The sequence below is a fragment of the Mixophyes fleayi genome, chromosome 12 (assembly GCF_038048845.1).
Source record: "Mixophyes fleayi isolate aMixFle1 chromosome 12, aMixFle1.hap1, whole genome shotgun sequence".
In the NCBI taxonomy this organism is placed as follows: domain Eukaryota; kingdom Metazoa; phylum Chordata; class Amphibia; order Anura; family Limnodynastidae; genus Mixophyes; species Mixophyes fleayi.
The window spans coordinates 68,293,973-68,317,959 of record NC_134413.1 but is presented as its reverse complement, the minus strand read 5'-3'; the positions used below and the strand labels follow the sequence as shown (position 1 = coordinate 68,317,959).

At 46.5% G+C, this 23,987-nt stretch overlaps 1 protein-coding gene across 1 annotated transcript in view; it reads right to left on the bottom strand.

The window, feature by feature from the left end:
- Positions 1–18,184, bottom strand: part of MCL1 (MCL1 apoptosis regulator, BCL2 family member) — a 47,254-nt gene extending 29,070 nt beyond the window's left edge. Inside the window, exon 1 of the mRNA XM_075193174.1 lies at positions 18,162–18,184. Within this exon, the coding sequence (XP_075049275.1) occupies positions 18,162–18,169 (8 nt within the window). The 5' untranslated portion in view covers positions 18,170–18,184. The remainder of the gene's footprint in view (positions 1–18,161) is intronic.
- Between the last annotated feature and the right edge of the window lie 5,803 nt (positions 18,185–23,987).

The following is a 23,987-nucleotide window of genomic DNA, read 5'->3' as shown; positions in this document are numbered from 1 at the left end:
ACGGATTATGATGTATTTGCAGAGTTCTGCTAAGTGGATACTTACCGACTTGGAGATTGCCTAGTGAGTCTAGCATACTGTGGGACTTGTAGTTCCTAATTGGACTCCACTATATTTTTCAGTACAGTGTTGTGTTAAAAATATATTACCTGTAATAAAGGCACAATACTGATACATACATACTGTGACATGGGCATACTTCTGGTTATTAGACACAGTCCTTCTGTCTATACACCAGCCATTTGGGCAGCAGAGTGGCCTAGTGGTTAGCACTTCTGCCTCACAGCACTGGGGTCATGAGTTTGATTCCCGACCATGGCCTTATCTGTGTGGAGTTTGAATGTTCTCCCTCTGTTCGCGTGGGTTTCCTCCGGGTGCGAGAATTCTGGGCCCAGCAGATAATAGCGCAGAGCTTGTGTGTCCAATTTTATAGCAAGGCCCCTGGATATTTTTGTGCCCTTGGAAGTAACTTGGAAGTTTTAAAGCAACAATTTCCGAACCCGCCACCTGCAATACATTATACAGATGGCGGGTCTGGACATCGGCGCTTTAAAACCGGCATTTTCACTCTGGCCATTACAAATGACGGAATTTGTTTCCGGAGAGATTTCTTAAAGTCGCATTTTACACGTGGCGGTCTGTTAGAAGACAAGTCTACATTTTGTGCTTGTCGCTCTTATAGTCTTCGCTATTGTAACGTCGCTGTCAGATGTGTCAGGATTTTGAGACACGGGAAACCCAACCACACCCGAACGGGATGCCCTGGTCAGTGAGAATTTTCTTGGGAATTCCCAAATGTGTAAAAATCAATACAAGCTCTTTAGCTGTGATCCTGAACTTTATGTTCCACAGGAGAACTGCCTCTGGATATCGGGTCCCAAAGTCGAGCACCACTAGTATATATTGATGCCCACGAGCGGATTTCTCCAGTGAAACTGTCTATTTAATAGATTGTGAAAGTAAATAATTTACAACAACAGTAAATAATGTCGCCTTCCACTTCCTGAAACAGTTGGTTGGTGCCTGACTCGGCTTAGCTCAGAAACACAATGTCACCTGTAACCCAGTCAACCCCACAGACTTCAGCACTTTAGTGATTTAAGAGCAATGTGGAGGAAATAATTGAAAATGCTATAAAAAATTACATTTACCGTATATACTCGAGTATAAGTCGACCCGAATATAAGCCGAGGCACCTAATTTTACCACAAAAAACTGGGAAAACTTATTGACTCGAGTATAAGCCTAGGGTGGGAAATGCAGCAGCAACTGGTAAATTTCAAAAATAAAAATAGATACCAATAAAATTACATTAATTGAGGCATCAGTAGGTTAAATGTTTTTGAATATTTATTTCAAAGAAAAACAGTAAACTAGCTCTGTAAGTGGAAAAGAGTCAACAAAACCAATATGGTATCAACAATAACTTTAAAAGTACAAAAACCTTATTAGCTCAATCAGCAACCAAGCTAAAACACAAGAGTTAAAATCCTTCAAAACTGGATTCCTCCTCCTCATCTGTATGTCCAAACAGAGCTTCAACTCTATCTGGTGTGAGGCTATCAGCATAGACATTGTCGTCATCACAGAGTTCGCAGTCATCACCATTACTGCTGTCGTTCTCATACAAAGCGCTGTCTTCACTGCCATCCATAGCATTACTAATGCCACATTTCTTGAAGGCGCGTTGCACCATGTCCTCTGGAATTTCTTCCCATGCATCACGAACCCACTTTGCTACCAATTCTATGTCGGGCTTCCTCAGATTTCCAACTTTTGTCAGTTGGGCTTGACCAGACGACATCCATTCATGCCACATCTTTCGCACACGGTCTTTGAAAGGTTTGTTTAAACACACATCTAGGGGCTGCAATACAGGTGTAGGCCCACCTGGGATAACGGCCAAAGTAACTTGAGAAGACTTTGCCAATTTTTTTATGTCATCAGATGTGTGGGCTCTGAACATATCCCAAACTAGCAATGATGGTTTTTTCTTTAAGGCTGCTCCTGGACGTCCGTTCCAAATTTCTTCCAGCCATTTTTTTGTTCCGTCTTCATCCATCCAGCCTTTAATATGTGCACGCACTGTAATTCGTGGTGGGAATTTGACCTTTTTAGGCAAGGTCTTTCTTTTAAAAATAATGACAGGCCGCAGCTTAGTTCCATTAGCCAAACATGACAGAACGACTGTGAAATGTTTTTTTTCATTTCCTGTGGTTCTGAGTAAAATAGTTTTTTCTCCCAAACTTGCCACAGTTCTGTTGCTAGGAAGATCAAAGGTCATAGGTGTTTCATCCATATTCCCAATATCTCCCAGGTCAAAGTTATGGATCCTTCTTTGTTTTATGATGAATGAATGGAATGACATCACTTTCTCTTCAAGGTCTTTTGGCAACTTCTGTGAAATCTTTGTTCTTTGCCGCAAACATAAGGCAAACCTATTCATAAAGCGGGTACACCATCCTGCTGATGCAACAAAATTTTCAATGCCTGGTGCTTTTAATTTGTCATCTTTAGCCAATTGAAGGGCACATAAGCGAATTCCCATACGTGTCACGCAGTAACCATTTTGACGACACTCTATAACCCATTTATGCAATTCAGTCTCTAGAGCTTCATATGAAGTCGTTAAACCACGTCGAGCCTTTTTTGCCTTTGGAATCTTTTCCAAGTCAGCTTTCATTTTCCGCCACTCCCTCACTTGTTTTTCGTCAACACAAAATTCCCTACTTGCAATACTGTTATTGCTCTCTTCTGCTCTTGACACAACCTTAAGTTTGAAGCCAGCTTCGTATGACCTGCGTTTTTGTTTTGGTCCAGGATTAGAAGTACTGGGATCAATTTCTAACAGGATAAAAAAAAACATCTAGTATTTTATGCACTTTATTATGCTCATCTTCTTTTTTTTTTTTTTACTTTACTTTTATACATTCAGCTGAGACCCCAGGCTTCCACTACAGTGGAAGCACATTCATTAGAAGCAGCGGCACCCAGCAGTTATGCAGCTCTAGATAACAGTGCCCCCCCCTGTCAGGATGTGTGCATTGCAATTAGTGAGGGCATCTCGGCTTCTCATCAGCACCCCTCGCCGCTAAGTGCTTTGGCGCACAGTCCAAATTCTTGAAGACACACATACTTTCGGTTGCTTTGTTTGTGAAAGATGGGTGATGATGCAGGGTTGAATATCTGGGCGGCACGGTGGTGTAGTGGTTAGCACTTCTGCCTTACAGCACTGGGGTCATGAGTTCAATTCCCAACCATGGCCTTATATGAGTGGAGTTTCTATGTTCTCCCTGTGTTTGCGTGGGTTTCCTCCAGGTGCTCCGGTTTCCTCCCACACTCCAAAAACATACTACTAGGTTAATTTTTATTACCGTACTTTTGCAGAAGAGACACGTGTACTAATGTTATTATAGTAAAATGATGGAGTTGTGTTTTTCTAATTACGGTACATCTTCCAGATATAACAACAACATACGGGTAATCCATTATATACAGTTAATGGGGGAAAATACCAACAAGACATTTCACATCCCCTTGTTAAATCCTAGAGGGATATGGGGGAATGAAGTGTTAACACACAACACAAGACATTTCATTGTGTCTTTTTTGCGATAATACAACCACCAATCGTTGATGGTGACTGTATTCAACCTACCAGGACCACAATGCACGATTACAATTCCACGGACACCATACTGAAGCTAAAAGGACTACAACTAATAATATACCGGTACTTATTGAACACTCAAGCGATGAGCGAGTTGTTCTACTGATGGCATGCAGCAACTTCTACATTCATGATGCCTGCCTCCAACTTTCAAGAGCTTGGTGCCTGTTCCCGTAAGTTCCGCAGTGGAACGCATGTGCGTTCCACCGACCGGAAGTTCCAAATGCCGAACTTCCGGTCGGTGGAACGCACATGCGTTCCACTGCGGAACTTACGGGAACAGGCACCAAGCTCTTGAAAGTTGATTTTTTCTCACCAAACTTGTAAGTTAATATTTTCTTTCTCTTTCTCTTCAGCCCTTAAGCGGAACTTAGGGGCTAAAGCTATGGAGGCAGGCACCATCCTCGTTACGGCCGTGCATTGGTGTCCTGGAGCATCACCCGAGTATAAGCCGAGGGGGGGCTTTTCCAGCACAAAAAATGTGCTGGAAAACTCGGCTTATACTCGAGTATATACGGTAGTCAAAAACAAGAGGAAATAAACACTTCCCTGGGTGTGAGGCTACCTATAACTACTATGGGTATAATAGGAGTAACAAGTAAAAAAGAAGATCCGGGACGTCGACATCCCAGATCTTCTCTAAATAGTGAGGAGTCACCAGTGAGGGATTATATTAAGGACATTGGAGTATGTAGTCTGGGGACCAGGCCTTCCACATTCCATCTCAGTGATTGAATCCTAATGTTGAAAAGAAGTAAATTAATTTTTGGAAATGGGGCCTTTAATTTTCAGTGCACTTCAGTGTTTCGGTGGGTGGCAAGGGACAGAAAAAAGCATGTGGAGCGGGGGCCACATATCTGAGCATCATTGAGGGCCCATGTATAGATATGAGAATAGTTTGTACACAGTTCTGGCTGTTCTCCAAAAAACTGCTGATCTCCTGGGATTTTCATGCACAACATTCTATAGAGTTTACAGGGAATGATGCGTAAAACAAAAAACATCCAGTGAGCGTCAGTTCTGTGGGCAAAAACTCTGTGGTAATGAAAGAGGTCAGAGGAGAATGGCCAGACTGGTTCATGGTAACAGGAACGCGGTAGTAATCCAGTAAACCATGCGTTACAACAGTGATATGCAGAAGAGCATCTCTCAAGCCTTGAAGTGGATGGACTACAGCAGCAGAAGGTTACACCGGGTTCCACTCCTGGACAAAGCTGCAACTTCAAATTTTAGTGCTTGGGGCGAGAAACAAAAGTGCAACCCCCCCCCCCCAACCCTCAATTTTAACAAAATGAACTTAAAATATTCATAAACTGCGTTCCCCCCTTCAACATTGCGCCTTGGGCGGGGGCGGGGCTTCACGAATCGCATTATTTTGGCACCATTGCCTAAACGATTGTCACAATTTTGGCCAATTACACCAGGGGGCGGGGCTAAGATGGCACAATATTTGTGTCATTAAGCTTGCCCCCTACCACTTACCTATTGCAGGGGCGAGAACTAGGAAGTTGCCCTGCTCTCCCATAAATGCGGGAGTCTCCTGGACATTCCGGGAGAGTAGGCAACTATGCGTTAAAGAAAAGCAGCTAATGAATCTCTAGAGACTGAAGTGTCTTTTACATTTCTGTCTCCATTACTGAAGTCATGTTGTCTTATCTGTCAGTCTTTGATTAAATCTTGGTCTCCATGAAAATGGCCACCTCCATAGGCATCAATACATGGACATAGGACACAATTTCTGAACTGTGTCATCATGCCACAGATGGCGAAGCTAAACACATCTTGTACTGGCTCAGCATCAGGGAGAATGCCAGACTCTTCAGGGAGTGAGGGAGATCACCCCTATCTCAGGGAGTCTCCCTGACATTCAGGGAGAGTTAGCAAGTATGGTCTAACGTGGTTGCAGCATGCTTGCTAATTGCCCCCATTCATAAGAATGGGGAACATGCTTTCAACAGTTACACAGCAGGAAAACACATACAAAGTGTGTCATTTGCCTATACTATATATTGTAAGCAACTTTGATAATTATTATGATCACAACTCATTCTTGTAATCTAGTTACCTTATATGGTGTTAAACAAATGAAATATAAATAAAATAATTTATTTTAATCTTTGAAAAATAAACATGATGTTCACTTCTGCTCAGCCTAAACCAGCATTCTGTCTCTCTCTGTTCCTCTTGTATTTGACTGCTTTGGTGTTGGGGGAGGGGGGGGGAGGTCTTTCACTTTCTCCCAAATCAGATTGAATATGCAAACACTCTGCTAGTAATCTGTGATAAAAAATTTGACTAGCAAATACACTGCTGGATGGGCAGAAATAATAAAACAAGTCTGCCACCTAGTGGACATAAATTATGTTGTACACAAGTGGTGATGCTTATAAGTCATGTCCTTTCAAATAAATGCCTTCCATTAATTTTATTAGGGTTAAACATACGCTTTTGTCAATACAGCACAGTAGGTGTGAGATATAGTTTAGAAGATACTAAAATGGTTTCATGTGGAATAATATAGTTTAGTTTGGTGGCTCTGGCATACCTCCCAACATTCATCCCTGTCCAAGTCGGGGCAAAGTGTGCAAGGCTGCCACAAAACGTGAAAGCTTTGGGGTGCATACAAAACTTTATGTGTGCTAAGTACATGCATTTTAGGAGAAACTTCTTTGTGTTTTCTTGCAATTCATGGGAAAGTACAGGTGTGTGGGTGCAAATGTCAAGGGAGGCCACAGGTGTGGGTGCGCAATTCCGGGGAGGGCACAGGTGTGTTGGAGTGTACCATTGTCTCCCTTGTTTCTTTACCTATCCTTCTGCACTATCTTCTCCCCTGTCCCTCTTGCCTATCCCCCTGCACTATCTTCTCCCCTGTCCCTCTTGCCTATCCCCCTGCACCATCTTCTCCTCTGTTCCTCATACCTATCCCCCTGCACCATCTTCTCCTCTGTTCCTTATACCTATCTCCCTGAACCATCTTCTCCTCTGTTCTTCATACCTATCCCCCTGCACCATCTTCTCCTCTGTTATTCATACCTATCCCCCTGCACCATCTTCTCCTCTGTTCCTCATACCTATGTCCCTGAACCATCTTCTCCTCTGTTCTTCATACCTATCCGTCTGCATCATCTTCTCCCCTGTCCCTCATACCTATCCCCCTGCACCATATTCTCCCCTGTTTATCTTACCTACCCCCTGCACCATATTGTTCCCTTTTTCTCTCCCATGTTTCCCTGCACCATCTTCTCCCCTGTTTCTCTCACCTATCCCCCTGCACCATCTTCTACCCTGTTTCTCTTACCTATCTCTCTGCACCATCTTCTCTCCCGTCCCTCATACCTATCCACTGCACCATCTTCTCCCCTGTCCCTGTCATCTATCCCCCTGTACAATCTTCTCCACTGTTCCTCATATGTATCCCCCTGCACCATCTTCTCCCCTGTCCCTCTCACCTATCCCTCTGTACAATCTTCTCCTCTGTTCCTCATACCTATCCCCCTGCACCATCTTCTCCCATGTTCCGCTTACCTATCACACTGCACCATCTTCTCCCGTTTCTCTTACCAATACTCCAGCACCATATTCTCCCATGTTTCTCTTACTTATCCTTCTACAACATCTTCTCCCCTGTTCCTTTTATCTATCCCCCTGCACCATCTTCTCCTCTGTTACTCTCATCTATTCCCCTGCACCAACTTCTCCTCTGTTCCTGTTCTCTATCACCCAGCACCATCTTCTCCCCTGTCCCTCTCTCCTATCACCCTGAATCATGTTCTCCTCTGTTCCTGTTCTCTATCACCCAGCACCATCTTCTCCCATGTCTCTCTCACTTATCCACCTTCACCATCTTCTCCTCTGTCCCTCTGACCTATCCCCCTGCACCATCTGCTCCCCTGTCCCTCTCACTTAACCCTTTCACCATCTTCTCCCCTGATCCTCTTATCTATCACCCTGCACCATCTTCTCCCCTGTCCCTCTTCTCTATCACCCTGCACCATCTTCTCCCATGTCCCTCTCACCTATCACCTTGCATCATCTTATTCCCTGTCCCTCTCACTTAACTCCCTGCACCATCTTCTTTCCTGTTTCTCTTACCTAATCCCCTGAAAAATAAAACAGTTATTTGACACTCAGTCTTACACTAACACACAGAAAAATACTTTTCAGGACTGGAGGGATCAGTCGAGCCCAACGCTGCAACCTGTGGTGACATCCTGTAGGCCGAATCCTCAACTCAATTATTTCTGTATCCCTGACAGAAGCAAAGAGGACGGCAGCAGGGACTTCAGATTATTTATCCCATATGGGACAGCAAGAAAGGTAAGATGAGGTGGTGGGGAGGACTTCTAGCAAACTGTGTGTGTCATTATGAGTCTGTATGTTTGGGAACAGATTTATTTTGAAATAAAACCATACTTGCCAACTTTTGTGTGTTGTCCCCCGGGAGATCCTGGGGGGAGGTGGATGTGTGGGGGCGGGGCTCGGTGTATCAAAACATTTTTGCCCCACCCCCTAAACGGACAGCACCATTTTAGCCTATTACAACAGGGGGCAGGGCCACGACGACGCATGATTTGCATCACTAAGCCCCGTCCCCACCCACTTCACTAACGAAGTGGGCAGAATCCCGGAGGGTGCCTTGCTCTCTAGGGAGTTGCGGAGGAATCCCAGAAAGTTGGGAGCCTCCCGGACATTTCTGGAGAGTAGGCAACTGTGAATAAAACTTGTGTATTGTGAGAAATAATGTACTCCCTACTTTAAATTACTAGAGAGAGTTCCATGACCTGTCTAAAAGCACCTGGCCTGTGGGCTTGTGGTTTTTATGTGGTCACGGGACTCTTCGGTACCTTCTATTATCCATACCTGCCAACTATCCTAATTTTGGTACAACATCCCGATTTGAGGGAAGGGTTTAGTGGGTGGAGTTTTGCCTAAAGATGACCATTTCTGAGGCGAGTTTGGTCGGAACGGGCGGGGCTTTTTCTGCGCTGCTTTCGGGATTCTAAATGTTGGGAACTACGAATATTCCTTATAATTTACAGTATTATTACTGTCCTACAGTAGAATCAATAATAAATAAAAATAAAAAACAAATGCTGATTTTAAAGAACATGTTTACTATTGCAAACATGTTTCTTTCTTTATAATTAGATGTCATAGACCAATATGGTCTATGTCACAAATATATGTCACCACCCAGCTTTCATTGTTGATTAAACAGACTGTAAGTCTCTATCTAATTATACTTGAATATTCTGGAATGAAAGAGCCTTCCCTCTCACCCGACCTCGGCAGTTTCAAATAATTACAGCACAAATACTGTGTTAAAGCTAAAACGAAAATAATACGAAAAACGTGCCAAAAATTATATTCTCTATTAAAAGTGGTGTTTACAGTTCAACTTTATTTTTTTTAGTAGAAAACTGCTGGAATGAACAAACTGTACTTGGTATTAACTTTTAAATATACACTTACATTTTGCCTGTCTGTTGGATGCTGACCAAAATAAAGATGATTTTTTATTCTGAAAGTACTTTTAGTAAACTTCTTCATAATAAAAATACAAAAAAACCAAAGTGGTCTTCTATGTATATCATCTCATTGTTATTTTTAAAGAACTTGACATATCTATGACATATTTTATTTATAGAACTGTATGTCTCAAATCTCTTTACACAATTTGACTCTAATAACCGCCAGTGAAGTATGATAGGGATGATAAAAGGTCAGTCTTTAATTCTGCTGCTTTATGGCTAGATTTACTAAGCTGCGGGTTTGAGAAAGTGGGGATGTTGCCTATAGCAACCAATCAGATTCTAGCTGTCATTTTGTAGAAGGTACTAAATAAATGAAAGCTAGAATCTGATTGGTTGCTATAGGCAACATCCCCACTTTTTCAAACCCGCAGCTTAGTAAATCTAGCCATTAGTCTTTCCCCAAATCTGGGGCTACTCATAGGTAACGGAGAGTAATACTGGTCCATCATTAGCAGTTGGGTCCTGGAGTTGTCCATCCTTGATCCATGGATTACGTGATTGTTATTCTTACTTTTAGTGGGTAAAGAATTGTGTGTGAAAGGTAATGGCAAATAAAGGTTAAGCCTGTCCAGCATTTCCCGTCACCTAGGTGTTACAGCAGACGCTTGTCATGTGGGTGTTATAATATTCTGTTTGCATTCCACTTCATGTTTAAATGGTTACGTCCTGGTATGAGTGATAGCCAGAAACATCCGGTGACCAGGAAAAGGAAAAGGCTATGTTCTACTTAAGGGTTAAAGACACAGTTAGTGAAGGCCCAACTGCTTAATGTGTCGTACCTGGCAGTTGTCCCCTCCGTTTATTATTAATGTATATAGCGCCAATAATATTATAATGCACTGTACAGAGAATATGACGTCATTCACATCAGTCCCTGCCCCATTGTAGCTTACTGTCTAATTCCCTACCACACGTTAGGTTGATAGGCTTCTGACAAAAAATAGACCTATCGGTAGGTTTTTGGACACCAAGTATTGTATCATAGGCAAACCGAGGAGGGGGGTTTCCTAGTGTCTGAAAACCCCCTCCATCAAGGGGCACTGTATGCTTGAGGTGGCTTGCCCTGTGTATATGATGGGGATAGAAATAGCCTGTGTATAAGATGGGGATAGGAAGAGTTGGAGAGCAGCCAAGCACTGTCTAAAATTATAGTCACGCCCCCATGCATGCTGGTCACGCCCACTGGTGGCGTAGCATGGAAACCCCTCTCTACAAATCCTGCGTTTGCCCCTGTGTATCCTCAGACCAACAGACAGGCTCAGTGGAAACAAGTGAGTAGGGAAGCTAAGGGCATGGGAACAAGGTGGTCCCTTAAACCAAGAGCCATCACCTCCCCCAATAAGGTCAGCCAACAGGAATCAAGGAAACTTAGGGGTATAGTTACTAAACTGTGGGTTTAAAAAAGTAGAGATGTTGCCTATTGCAACCATTCAGATTCTATCTGTTATTTTGTAGAATGCACTAAATTAATGACAGCTAAAATCTGATTGGTTGCTATAGGCAACATCTCCACTTTTTCAAACCCGCAGTTTAGTACATATAGCCACTAGCCTCCTACCAAGAGCCAAAGCACTGGAACCCTGAGAGGAACAAACTTCCACTCCCAATCCTCAAGCCAGTAGCCCCTGAGAGTTCCTTGTGTGGCACGATTAAGGGTAAGTGACCGCTATAGAACTAGCCTCATGTCTTACTCTCCAGTCACTGCAGGCCACAGAGTATTTAGATACACTTGGAAGACCATGGCACCATCTGGTCAGGTTAATTTGGGACAGGTTGTCAGTATTGAGTGCAGAGGTAATTCTAGGAGAATGAGGGGTATCGGATTCTGTTGGTAGGTCGGTAGCATAATAGGTGAATCACTCAACATTTTATTTAATAGAGTGTAATTCATACTTAGAACCTGGGGGTGTCACTGTTGCTAAAACAGGCTGCTGAACCTCTTCATACAGCAACTTTAATACAATCTCCAATGGGAGATTGGTAACAATAAATTAGTTTGTTTCCTCTTATTACCCACCTATGAGTAATATGTCAATTACCATAAAACAAATTATTCTGTTGCAAGGTGTCCTTTTTATTGACCTGTTCATTTACCTCTCCAGATCTGAAAAATATTTCCTACTTCTAACTCATGTTAGTGATAGTAATCTTTACCTGCCACAACAGGTAATTTCACCTGTGGATTCCTATTGGCTGCACAGTGGGATCCTTGCTGTTGGAAATCACCAATGGGGAAACCATCGTTAGGGTGAGGATTCCACGATTCTGAAAATCGGTGACGGTCTCCAGCATATAATGTCTCGTTATCCTTACATCAAAGCACCTGGATAGCAAAGACCGATAAGCAAAAATAAAAAAGATGGAATAAAAGGTAAAACACATATGCTGCTCCTCAAGGCTGCTGCCCTAGGCATGTACGTAGGTTGCCAATATGCCCGACCTGTAGCAGCCTTGTACCTTGTATTGCCTGAAGGCAGGTAGAATTTACCATCATGCTTTGGAAGGCAAACAGACTGATGTGATTACTAACTAAACAAAAAGCACAGGTAAATGTGAGAAACCACATTTTAATGTAATGTGTGACAGAGGAATTGGTGGCGGGTAAATAGCTGCACAGAAGTGATGACGAGCAGTGGGAAGCTTTGCTGGCAATGGGGGGATGCATTTTGCAAAAACAACTTTTAACTGTAAGGTTTTACAGCAGCAGTGGGCAACAGGTAAGTGAGGGAAACCACCCTGCACTATGCTCTACCTCCTCCTCTGGGTATGCCACGTGACCTCCCTGCACTGTGCTCACCCCCCTCTGGGTGTGCCGCGGGACCTCCCTGCACTGTGCTCATCCCCCTCCTCTGGGTGTGCCGCGGGTCCTCCTTGCAATGTTGCTCTCCCGCCTCCTCTAGGTGTGCTCTCCCTCCTCCTCTGTGGGTCCTGCGCGGCCTCCATGCACAGTGCTCTCCCTCCTCCTCTGGGTGTGCGCGTGACCTCCCTGCTCTGAGGTTCCCCTCCTCCTGTGGATGTGCCGTGGGTCCTCCCTGCACTGTGCTCTCCCTCCTCCTCTGGGTGTGCCACATGACCACCCTGAACTGTGCTCTCCCTCCTCCTCTGTGGGTCCTGCGCAGCCTCCATGAACAATGATCTCCCTCCTCCTGTGGGTGTGCCGCATGACCTTCCTTCACAGTGCTCTCCCTGCTCCTCTAGGTGTGCCGCGGGACCTCCCTGCACAGTGTTCTCCCTCCTCCTCTGGGTGTGCCGCGTGACCTCCTTGCTCTGAGTTTTCCCTCCTCCTGTGGATGTGCTGCGGGTCCTCCCTGCACTGTGCTCTCCCTCCTCCTCCGAGTGTGCCGCGTGACCTCCCTGCACTGTGCTCATCCCCCTCCTCTGGGTGTGCTGCGGGTCCTCCCTGCACAGTGCTCTCCCTCCTCCTCTGGATGTGCGCGTGACCTCCCTGCTCTGAGTTTTCCCTCCTCTGGATGTGTTGCGGGTCCTCCCTGCACTGTGCTCTCCCTCCTCCGAGTGTGCCGCGTGACCTACCTGCACTGTGCTCATCCCCCTCCTCTGGGTGTGCCGCGGGACCTCCCTGCACAGTGCTCTCCCTCCTACTCTGGGTGTGCAGTGTGACCTCCCTGCATGGAGCTCTCCCTCCTCCTCTGGGTGTGCCGCGTGACCAGGGCTGCCAAGAGGAATTCAGGGCCCCGGTACAACAAATTCATGGGGCCCCCCTTATAGTCGAGTATGTAAAAAATTTTGTGCGTGGGGCGTGGCTAACAAATCAAAATCACTAGCCTCTGAATTCTCCAGAGTGTCACATTTGTCCAAGCACTCCTGACTTTCAGGACATCTAGCACCGCAGTGTAGTATAGAAAGAATGCAGTGTGTACACAAAGAGTTCAGTCTTGGCCTGCACCTTACATTGGGCAGAACACTCCCCAAAAATTGGCATTGTCCCTACTAGAATCACAACATTTCACATACTGTCCGGCTCTCTCCTACCTGTTCTTCTCACTTTCACCACCTGTGGCTGCATGTTTCTTTAGTTACGGCTTGTCTGGATCCTGGAATGCTGGGGGCCCTATTTGGAAAAAAATAGCTACATTTAGATAATTCCAAACAACCCTGGCGTTAAATTAATACCATCCACGATTAATAATTAGGCCTTCCTCCAGCTCCAATATTACAATAATGTGCCCCTTCATCATCGTCATGCCTTATGATCACACTGCGCCCTCCATGCTGCTTTTGCCCCCTTCACCTGGCTCCCCTTCATCACACTATACTATGCTGCTCCCCCCCCTTTTTCAATCCCACTGTGCTATGCCTCCTCCCCTTTTTAATCCCACTGTGCCATGCTGCCCCCTCGTTTTTTAACCCTTCTGTGCTGGCCCCCCCTCATTTTTTAACCCTTCTGTGCTGGCCCCCCTCGTTTTTTAACCCTTCTGTGCTGGCCCACCCTCGTTTTTTAACCCTTCTGTGCTGGCCCCCTTCGTTTTTTAACCCTTCTGTGCTGGCCCCCCCTCGTTTTTTAACCCTTCTGTGCTGGCCCCCCTCGTTTTTAACCCCTCTGTGCTGGCCCCCCCTCGTTTTCCCCCCTTTACTTACCATTCTTGGTCCTGGCTGCTGCTCTGCTCCATGCAGACTGACTGCCGGGGGCGTGACATGATGACATCACGCTCCTCTGGGTGTGCCGTGTCACCTCCCTGCACAGTGCTCTTCCTCCTCCTCTGGGTGTGCGCGTGACTTCCCTGCTCTGAGTTTTCCCTCCTCCTGTGGATGAGCCGCAGGTCCTCCCTCCTACTCTGGGTGTGCGCGTGACCTCCCTTAACAGTGCTCTCCGTCCTCCTCTGGGTGTGCGCGTGACCTCCCTGCTCTGAGTTTTCCCTCCTCCTGTGGATGTGCTGCGGGTCCTCCCTGCACTGTGCTCTCCCTCCTCCTCCAAGTGTGCCGTGTGACCTCCCTGCACTGTGCTCATCCCCCTCCTCTGGGTGTGCCGCGCGACCTCCCTGCACTGTGCTCTCCCTCCTCCGCTGGGTGTGCGCGTGACCTCCCTGCTCTGAGTTTTCCCTCCTCCTGTGGATGTGCTGCGGGTCCTCCCTGCACTGTGCTCTCCCTCCTCCTCCAAGTGTGCCGCGTGACCTCCCTGCACAGTGCTCTCCCGCCTCCTCTGGGTGTGCGCGTGACCTCCTTGCACTGTGCCCTCCCTCCTCCTCTGGGTGTGCGCGTGACCTCCCTGCACTGTGCTCTCCCTCCTCCTCTAGGTGTGCCGCACGACCTCCCTTCACAGTGCACTCCCTGCTCCTCTAGGTGTGCCACGGGACCTCCCTGCACTGTGCTCTCCCTTCTTCTCCGAGTGTGGCGCGTGACTTCCCTGCTCTGAGTTTTCCCTCCTCCTGTGGATGAGCCGCAGGTCCTCCCTCCTACTCTGGGTGTGCGCGTGACCTCTCTGCACTGTGCTCTCCCTCCTCCTCTGGGTGTGCCGTGTGACCTCCCTTAACAGTGCTCTCCGTCCTCCTCTGGGTGTGCCGCGGGACGTAGCTGCACTGTGCTCTCCCTCCTCCTCCAAGTGTGCCGTGTGACCTCCCTGCACTGTGCTCTCCCTCCTCCTCCAAGTGTGCCGTGTGACCTCCCTGCACTGTGCTCTCCCTCCTCCGCTGGGTGTGCGCGTGACCTCCCTGCTCTGAGTTTTCCCTCCTCCTGTGGATGTGCTGCGGGTCCTCCCTGCACTGTGCTCTCCCTCCTCCTCCAAGTGTGCCGCGTGACCTCCCTGCACAGTGCTCTCCCGCCTCCTCTGGGTGTGCGCGTGACCTCCTTGCACTGTGCCCTCCCTCCTCCTCTGGGTGTGCGCGTGACCTCCCTGCACTGTGCTCTCCCTCCTCCTCTAGGTGTGCCGCATGACCTCCCTTCACAGTGCACTCCCTGCTCCTCTAGGTGTGCCACGGGACCTCCCTGCACTGTGCTCTCCCTTCTTCTCCGAGTGTGGCGCGTGATCTCCCTGCACTGTGCTCTCCTTCCTCCTCTGGGTGTGCCGCGTGACCTCCCTGCACTGTGCTCATCCCCCTCCTCTGGGTGTGCCGCGTGACCTCCCTGCACTGTGCTCTCTCTCCTCCTCCAAGTGTGCCGTGTGACCTCCCTGCACTGTGCTCATCCCCCTCCTCTGGGTGCTCTCCCGCCTCCTCTGGGTGTGCGTGTGACCTCCCTGCACTGTGCTCTCCCTCCTCCTGTGGATGTGCTGCGGGTCCTCCCTGCACTGTGCTCTCCCTCCTCCTCCGAGGGTGCCGTGTGACCTCCCTGCACTGTGCTCATCCCCCTCCTCTGGGTGTGCCGCGTGATCTCCCTGCACAGTGCTCTCCCTCCTCCTCTGGGTGTGCACGTGACCTCCCTGCACAGTGCTCTCCCTCCTCCTCTGGGTGTGCCGCGTGATCTCCCTGCACCAGGCCCGGCGCTTCCATTAGGCAAGGTTAGGCAGTTGCCCAGGGCGCCGGGCTCTGGAGGGCGCCTCAGAAATAAAATTACTTTAAAACTGTTCGGCGACCGTTGATCATACCTTCCACGGCCGCCGCACAGCGTTCAGATAAATCCACGGGGAGGGGGGAAGGGGCTATGGATCAACACCGCCGCTTCTCTGCTCTGTTTCCTCCCCTCCACTCACTGACTGTCGGGCGTGACATCATCATCACGGCCCGACAGTGTCAGTGATTGGAGGGGAGGAGATGGAGCAGAGAGAAGCAGCTTTATGGAGGCAAGGTAAGGAAAGACGTGGGGAGGAGGGCGCCGATTTTGACAGTGTTCCTGGTGCCGATTTTTAAAGTGTGCCTGTGTAGGGGGGGTGGCGCCGATTTTTAAAGTGTGCCTGCGGCGGCGGGGGGGCGCCGGTTTTTAAAGTGTGCCGACGGGGGGGCGCCGGTTTTTAAAGTGTGCCTGCAGGGAAGGAGGGCGCCGATTTTGACAGTGTGCCTAGGGCGCCAAGGACCCTAGCACCGGCCCTGCCCTGCACTATGCTCATCCCCCTCCTCTGGATGTGCCGCGTGATCTCCCTGCACAGTGCTCTCCCTCCTCCTCTGGGTGTGCCACGTGACCACCCTGAACTGTGCTCTCCCTCATCCTCTGGGTGTGTCGCATGACCTCCATGTTCTGTGCTCTCCCTCTTCCTCTGTGGGTCCTGCGCGGCCTACTAGCAGGAGCAGCTGGCTCGAGGGTCATAGACGAACGCTCTGCGGCCGCCTGTTGCCTATCGCTACCCTAAATCGATCAATGACGCATTTTGTCAAATTAGAGTGTAAAATATAACAGGAGAACAAAACAAAAACCTTTAAGATGAAAAAAATACAAGTGAAGGGATGAAGAGTATATTTTTTAAATGATATATAATAGCCATATTGTTTTTCAAAACATACTCATGTAACAGTAAAAGCACCAGATGCATTTAAGTGTCATTTTAACTCTGCAGCAACCAACTGTTATCATAGTTGAGGAAATCAGACAGGATACAGTAAACATTGAGCAGGAAATTGTTTTATCTTTTGGCTGTGTACTATATGTTCTCTGCCCAAACTGCCGAACTGTATAGATGTACAATGACATGAGGGGCCCGCCAGTGCCATCTTGTGACCAATTGTATTATTGCACTGTTGAGAACAAAACCATTTTCATAACTGAAGATAAATAGGACTTGTCTATAAACTTTGCACCTGGACAAAGCATGTCGATTCAATTTTCCTTTTACATGCAGGGAAAATATGCTTGTGTTTGCATATATAAAGCAAATAATGGAAAGTTTTATTTTAACATAGCAATTTAGAGTTGAGCTAGGATATGCTCCCTTCCAACTCTAAATCTGTTCATGCAATTTAAAGTTGCCCCTTCTCCTGCAGCGCAACGTGGTTTTGCCAAGGTGCAATATTTCTAGTTGGACTTACTCCTAATTGTAAATGAGGCCCAAATGTATCATTAAACTTGCCCTATATTTTTTTATTTTTTTTTGCATACAATAATTTTTCCTTTGGTTTTTCATTCAAACTGCTATTAGGTGTCATGTGATTACCATGGCAACTACAGTCACATGACATATGGTGTAATGAGCAGATAGGCTTTGGAACTCCTTTGCACCTCCTTCCTCTAACACCATGTGACCACCAAGGAGCATGCTGAATGACTGGCTGGAGAGAAACACTATCTTTGCAGGAGCAGCCATATAACTCTGTCACACTGATCTATTTCGCAAAGGGAACAGAAAACCTCCAGAAAAACTGACTAAATTAGATAAACTCTCAGTAAAAGGCCCCATAAAGCTGATTGGATGGCTGGCATGACTAGGTGGCAGGCATCTAATCAACATTTTGCAATTTGTTCTTTATTCATTTCAAGGCCTTTGTGGTGTTGAGCCCTGAAAAGTGACTGTTCCGGTAGAGGCGGAGGTGAGTTTCTTGTGAACTGTAGGTTCATGGATATGGAAACCCAATTATTCTGCCAATTGGACAGGGGTTGATTCAGAATCAGCTGAAAAAGAGCACAGTGCCCATGGAAATTTCTTCTAAATGTTTCTAAATACAGACAATGTGAAAGGCAAGTGATATAACATCCATTTGTTTCAGCGCACCACCATGGCATTTTGCCAGCCCAATGACTATGCCAATTAAGTTGATGATCCCAGCTAAAGCAACAAATTCTAATGTTCTCACTTACAGCTATTCATACTCTGAAAAACACATTCACCACAACTAACCAATGAAACTGCCTCTATTCCACCAGCCTTAACGGAATGTTGTGTTCACTTGGCAGCAAAAATTCCTATGATCTTGCCCTGTCATGTTGGGATGCATTGAAGGCACAGCAAAATAATTTATTAATACTATCCTACTAAAAAAATATACATCAGTCAATGAACATGTAACATTTGTCAGTTTAAATGCCTATTCAATCAGCATTCAACAGCACAGACACCTGGTGGACCGCATGATACTTACTCAGTCATTGCTAGTGGCACGATCCGATCCGCGGTTACACAACAATCCACGGTGGCATGTTGTTTACTGGTGCTTCACGCTCCAGCCGTTGCCATGGGGACCGGAATGTCACTTCCACCTCGTCTCTGCCGGAACACTCTCTCAGTCAACGCCGCATCCCGGCATGAAGGGACAGCCGGGTGCGTGCATAGAATTAATTAATTATGCAGCATTCTGTCGCTAATTCATTCCCCTCCAGGCTTCCAATCCCTGATTGGCCAAGTCTTGTGTCAGAGCGTTTATGCTGTGCAATTGCTTACCTGCCTCCGTGTTCCTGTGTTTTCTGTGTATATTATTATATTATCATAGATTTGTAAGGCACCACATTGCTCTGCAGCGCTATACAGTAGGGAAAATAGGAAATACAAGGACAAAATAAACGCAGACATGACAACAAAGGGTATGAAGGACCCTGCTCATTAGAGAGCTTACATTCTAAGTGGAAGAGGGCACAGCTGAAACAAGAGGAGCGAGTGTGGCTTAGAGTAGAGATTGGGACAGTTGTGAGGGTGCGTTAGTGTGAATAGTGTTATCAGGGACAAGGTCATCTCTAAAAAAGAGACAGGTTTTCAAAGAGCGTCTTTGATTTGAAGGCTGTGGGAAAGTCTGATTGAGCATGGTGAGGAATTAGACAAGTGGGGAGCAGCACGGGAGAAGTCTTGTAGGCAGCAGTGAGAGGTGGTTACCAGAGACGGGACAAGGTGCAGGTCAGCGGTAGATCTAAGAGGGAGAGAGGGAGAGTATTTTCATATGAGATTTGGGATGTATGCAGGGGTGGTGTTGTTGAGGGCTTTGCAGGTAAGGGTGAGTAATTTGAATATGATTCTGGAGGACACAGGGAGCCAGTGTAGGAATTTAAAATGTGGTGCAGCAGATGTGGAGCGGTGAGAGAGAAAGATCAGTCTTGCAGCCACATTTAGGATAGATTGAAGTGTGGATATATGGGTGTCAGGAATGCCAGTAAGCAGAAGGTTGCAGTAGTCAAGACAGGAGATGATCAGAAAATGGATAAGAGTTTTGGTAGCATGTGGAGTAAGAAAAGGGCGTAGTCTGGAAATGTTTTTAAGGTGGAGTCGACAGGACTGGGAGAGAGTCTGGATGTGAGGAATAAATCAGGTGGTGGGGTCAAGTGTGGCACCAAGGCAGCAGGCTTGGGAGACTGAGGAAATTGTGGTGTTATTAACAGTGAGGGAGATTTGAGGGCAGGTGGTGACTCTGGCAGGAGGGAAGATAATGAGCTCTGTTTTGGACTTGTTGAGCTTTAGGTAGCGTTGGGACATCCATGTGGAGACAACAGTAAGACAGTTGGTTACATGAGATAGTACAGGAGGAGAGAGGTCAGAGGAAGAGATATAGATTTGGGTGTCATCAATGTAGAGGTGGTATTGGAGGCCGAATAAGAGAATTAGTGCCCCAAGAGAAGATGTGTATAATGAAAAAAGTAAAGGACCAAGAACAGAGCCTTGTGGGACCCCAACAGATTGTGGGAGTGGAGGAGAGGATGTACCAGAGGTAGAAACACTAACGGTTTGATAGGTAGGAAGTGAACCAGGAAAGAACTGTGTTTACGAAGGCCAATGGAGTGAAGGGTGTGTAGGAGAAGGGGGTGATCAACTCAAAAGCAGCAGAGAGGTCCAGGAGGATGAGTATGGAGAAATTAAAATTAGACTTTGCAGTAAGTAGATCATTGGTCACTTTTGTGAGAGCAGTTACAGTGGAATGTTGGGGACAGAAGCCGGACTGCAGAGAGTCGAGAATGGACTGAGAGGATAGAAAGTGAGACAGGTGTTTGTACACTGATCGCTCAAGTAGTTTGGAGGCAAAGGGAAGGAGCGAAATAGGATACTCTGCTGAATTCCTGATTGACTCCTGTTGTGACCCGTCTTGTTTCTGGACCCTGCTTGTTCTCTGATTGCCCTGACCTCTGGCTTTGTTGTTTGGTTATCCCTGCTCGCTGCCAGCTCTGACCCTTTGGCCTGTTCTTGACTCTTCTGCCTGTTACAGATCTCTGACCCCGGGCTGCTTCTGACCATCTGCTCCTATCTTGGCTACCGCCTCCTATCTTCCTGCTGCGGTATTGCATATAAGCTTCCACTAAACTAAGAGTTAAGACTTGGGGGCATCCAAGTACCTGTGAGCGCATCAAGTTCTACAGGAAAGGCGGCTGTTGTAGGTGAAGACCTCTGTCATCTGTTCTGGAAGTTTATGTCAGTAGCCGCTAGCTGTAACAGCTAGTTAAATAAGTTCCTCCTGACAATAGACAATGAAAGGCGGATTGCCAGTGACACTGTTTAATGTTTGGAGTGTAACATCCTGGTGTTGTCAGTGTATCATGCACAGGTCTGCAGATCTTCTGTAGTCAATAGTATGTAAAAGCATGGGATTCTTTGTAAGAGATATATATGAAGAACTGCAATGCAAGACAATAATCTACCTTATCAATATGGATTAGGGGCCTGATTCATTAAAGGATCTTAACTCATGAAACTTCTTTTTTCAGTCTCCTGGACAAAACCATGTTACAATGCAAGGGGTGCAAATTAGTATTCTGTTTTCCACGTAAGTTAAATACTGACTGTTTTTTCATGTAGCACACAAATACTTGATAGCTTATTTGTACACTGACATTTAAAGTTGATATTTGTGTGCTACATGAAAAAACAGTCAGTATTTAACTTATGTGCAAAACAGAATACTAATTTGCACCCCTTGCATTGTAACATGGTTTTGTCCAGGAGACGGAAATAAGAAGTTTCTTAAGTTAAGATCCTTAATGAATCAGGTTCTAGATTGTTATAGGGAATGTTGGAAGACTACCACAGTGTGTGCGGTCATATAGTCCACAAATTTTTACACCCAGAACAGAACACACAACCCTATGCAAAGCCCCTTGTGACATGTTAGTGAGTGCACAGCTCTTTGGATCGTATTCTCAGATTCTTTGAGATGCTAAACCGGACTATCAAGTAGCCATGGAGGAATAGGAGATAAGGGCACAAGAGACTGCTACCCCTAGACAAAGAAGATAGTGTTACTCTGGCTATGACTATCCACCACGTTACCCAACAGGGATGAGGACAATGGCATTCTGGATTCTACACCTATCGAAGATGAGGTGTTGTACCTAAAGCAAAACAGAGAAAGTGGGGCAGGATGTTGTGTTGCGGGACAGGGATTCCACTATACAGCTGCCCCAGAGCTTGGATCCATGGCGCAGTTGTGGATTGGTTGCTGCATACTTCAGACTGCTGACAGCGTGCCTCAATGAGTGTACATGTTAAGGAGGGGACACCGGTCTGATTCCATGGTCACAACATGAAGCATGAGGAACCGTTTGTGACTGACCGCGGTACTCCCTCGTACCTGACAGATCCTCCCAGCAGCCACTACAACATGTGGCCGTCTTAAAGTGCCTCTGTTGTAGAAGTTAGGACAACAGCCGGGGACCATCTAGCCTTTCAAGGAGGGGTTCTGTAGACCACGCACTGCATATAACCCAGTGCCCCAGCCCAAGGTAGCCCACTATGGGACTGGCCCCAAGGTCATATGCCCCTACCCCCCAGCCCTGTCTGCCCCTGAACACTGGGCAGGAAATGCTCTTTGTTGCTTCATGATTCTGAATTTGTGTTTGTGACTGGTTAGAGACCATCCAGTTCAGCAGAGAGTATTCTGGAGTCTTGCTGTGGGTGGAACATTACTTTGACCAAGGCTGCTGTTGACTGAACATTTATATCTGTGCAATTCCTAATTGACAAGCAGAAAATATTTAGGTACTAAGCAACATGTGACCTGTGGTGCTGCAATATTATCTTTTGCATGAGTTTTTTAAGAAACTTCTTGACATGCATTTTCTATTTTAATATGTTTATGTTGAGAAGTTTAATGCATAATCATATTTATGTTGTGTACAGGGGGTGCCTTCTGGAGCCATTCGCTTAACGTCCCTCCAGGGTGACGACCCTTTAGCAGAGGTATCACCCCTCTTGTGATGTGTCACCTGTTGGGGCTTGTTGAAAATGTTCATGGGAACATTTAACTTGGCAGGTTTATAGTTTCGGCCAAGTCCAGTTTGCTTCTTGTATCTTCAACTACCACCAGTTTCAATTTTGGGCTACTGTTGTGCTACCGATGCCAGAGTGCGTCCTAGTTCCAATAGGGACCCTCCAGAATCCAGAAGGAGAACAGGGCTGAGTACCAATTTGAGCTGTGTGCAAGCCAAGTGGCGACTGTGGGTGCTCACTCTTGAGAGGTTCGAGACTGCACCTGCCAGAATCCCATGTGTAGCCCAGAAAGGAGTGGGCTTAAGCCGATACCTGGAGATGTACAAGTACACCGATGGTCATGCCATGGTCTTGAGGCAGTGAAGTGAGAGAGGACTAGTAAACAAAAAATGACGGTCGCAGAGGACGAGAATGTCAGCCTTTATGCCGAGTGAGACCACTGCTTATGTAACTAAGAGAACTCTGCCGAAGAGTAAAGTTGCAAGATGTAAATAAAAGATCAACCTCTTATTTCCATCAACCAAGATGGCCTCGCAAACATTCATTCAACATTGTATACAGCTACTGCTGTATCTGCATGTGCCGGACCTAATGGAACGAGAGCCAGGTGGCTGACCCACGACTGGTACAGGGTAGGTGTAATAGAGAATACACCATCCACCAAAAAAAAAAAGGATCACATCTGTGGCTAGATCACTTATAAATAACTTATTGGTGGCTGGATCATGTAGAAATAATTTATTCTAGAAATGTATTTCAAACAGAGGTGCAGGCACCAATGTTTAACTGCAAAAGCACTTCTCATGTTACATTGAGATGTGTTATGTAGGGAAATTACTTGTTTAGGGTTTTGTGACTTTTCTTTGGGAATTCTCAAGTTAACAATAGAGTGGAGGAAATGTGTATTCTGCAATTGTCTGAACAAAGGACCCATTTTAATTTCATGTTAATTAGACATTTTGATGTGTGAGTGTCTAACACACCTGAAGGCACAGGAAGGTTGAATTAGACTTGCTGTTACATTTCCTCTGTGTCTAAAACAGCATGCAGGAAATCACAGCAAGTTTTAAGATATCACAGATAAGTGTAAATATTGTTAGCTTTGCATTGCATGTAAATCCATATTTGGGAAAACATATACTGTATCCTAATACTAAAAATAACTCAGATGTTGCAGAACCATCTCAGATCAGGGGGCTGGCTTACACCCTGCCAGGAGTTATGTCAGAACTGTATAAAAAGTGAGCTGTTTGAGCATGTAATGTATCATTCTTGTACCATCTATACTTCTGGAAGGATCGCTAGTAACCACAGACTGGTGGGTGAACTGTCTTTCTTAGGACTACTTGAGCAAATAAACATCACTTGCTTCAAAGACCTACTTGACAACTTTTCCATGCTAAAATTCCTGTGACCTACAGATTAGACCCAACTCTAATCCGTTCCCAGCTGTTCTGAGGTTTGGACCCAGCTTTCCGGTACCACCGCTCTGCCCGCTACCCAGCTGCTCTGGCCAGTGTGATAGGCCAGTGGGGATCCATCCACAGCAACACTAGCGGTCAGGGTACCAGCCCAGGTACACCAGCAACGGGGTACACTAGCAGCAACAGTTACCCAGAAGGAACCCAGTTCTGGATGCCAGTAAGGAGTCCAGTAGTGGCAGCAGCATAAGCCCCTCCTACTGCAGCTAGAGAGCACATTTGGGATAAAGAAAGGGAACGGTGGCACAATAAGCCCAGCCGGTTCCCAGCAGCAACAGACAGGGTGTCATAGGTGGTCCATCCTG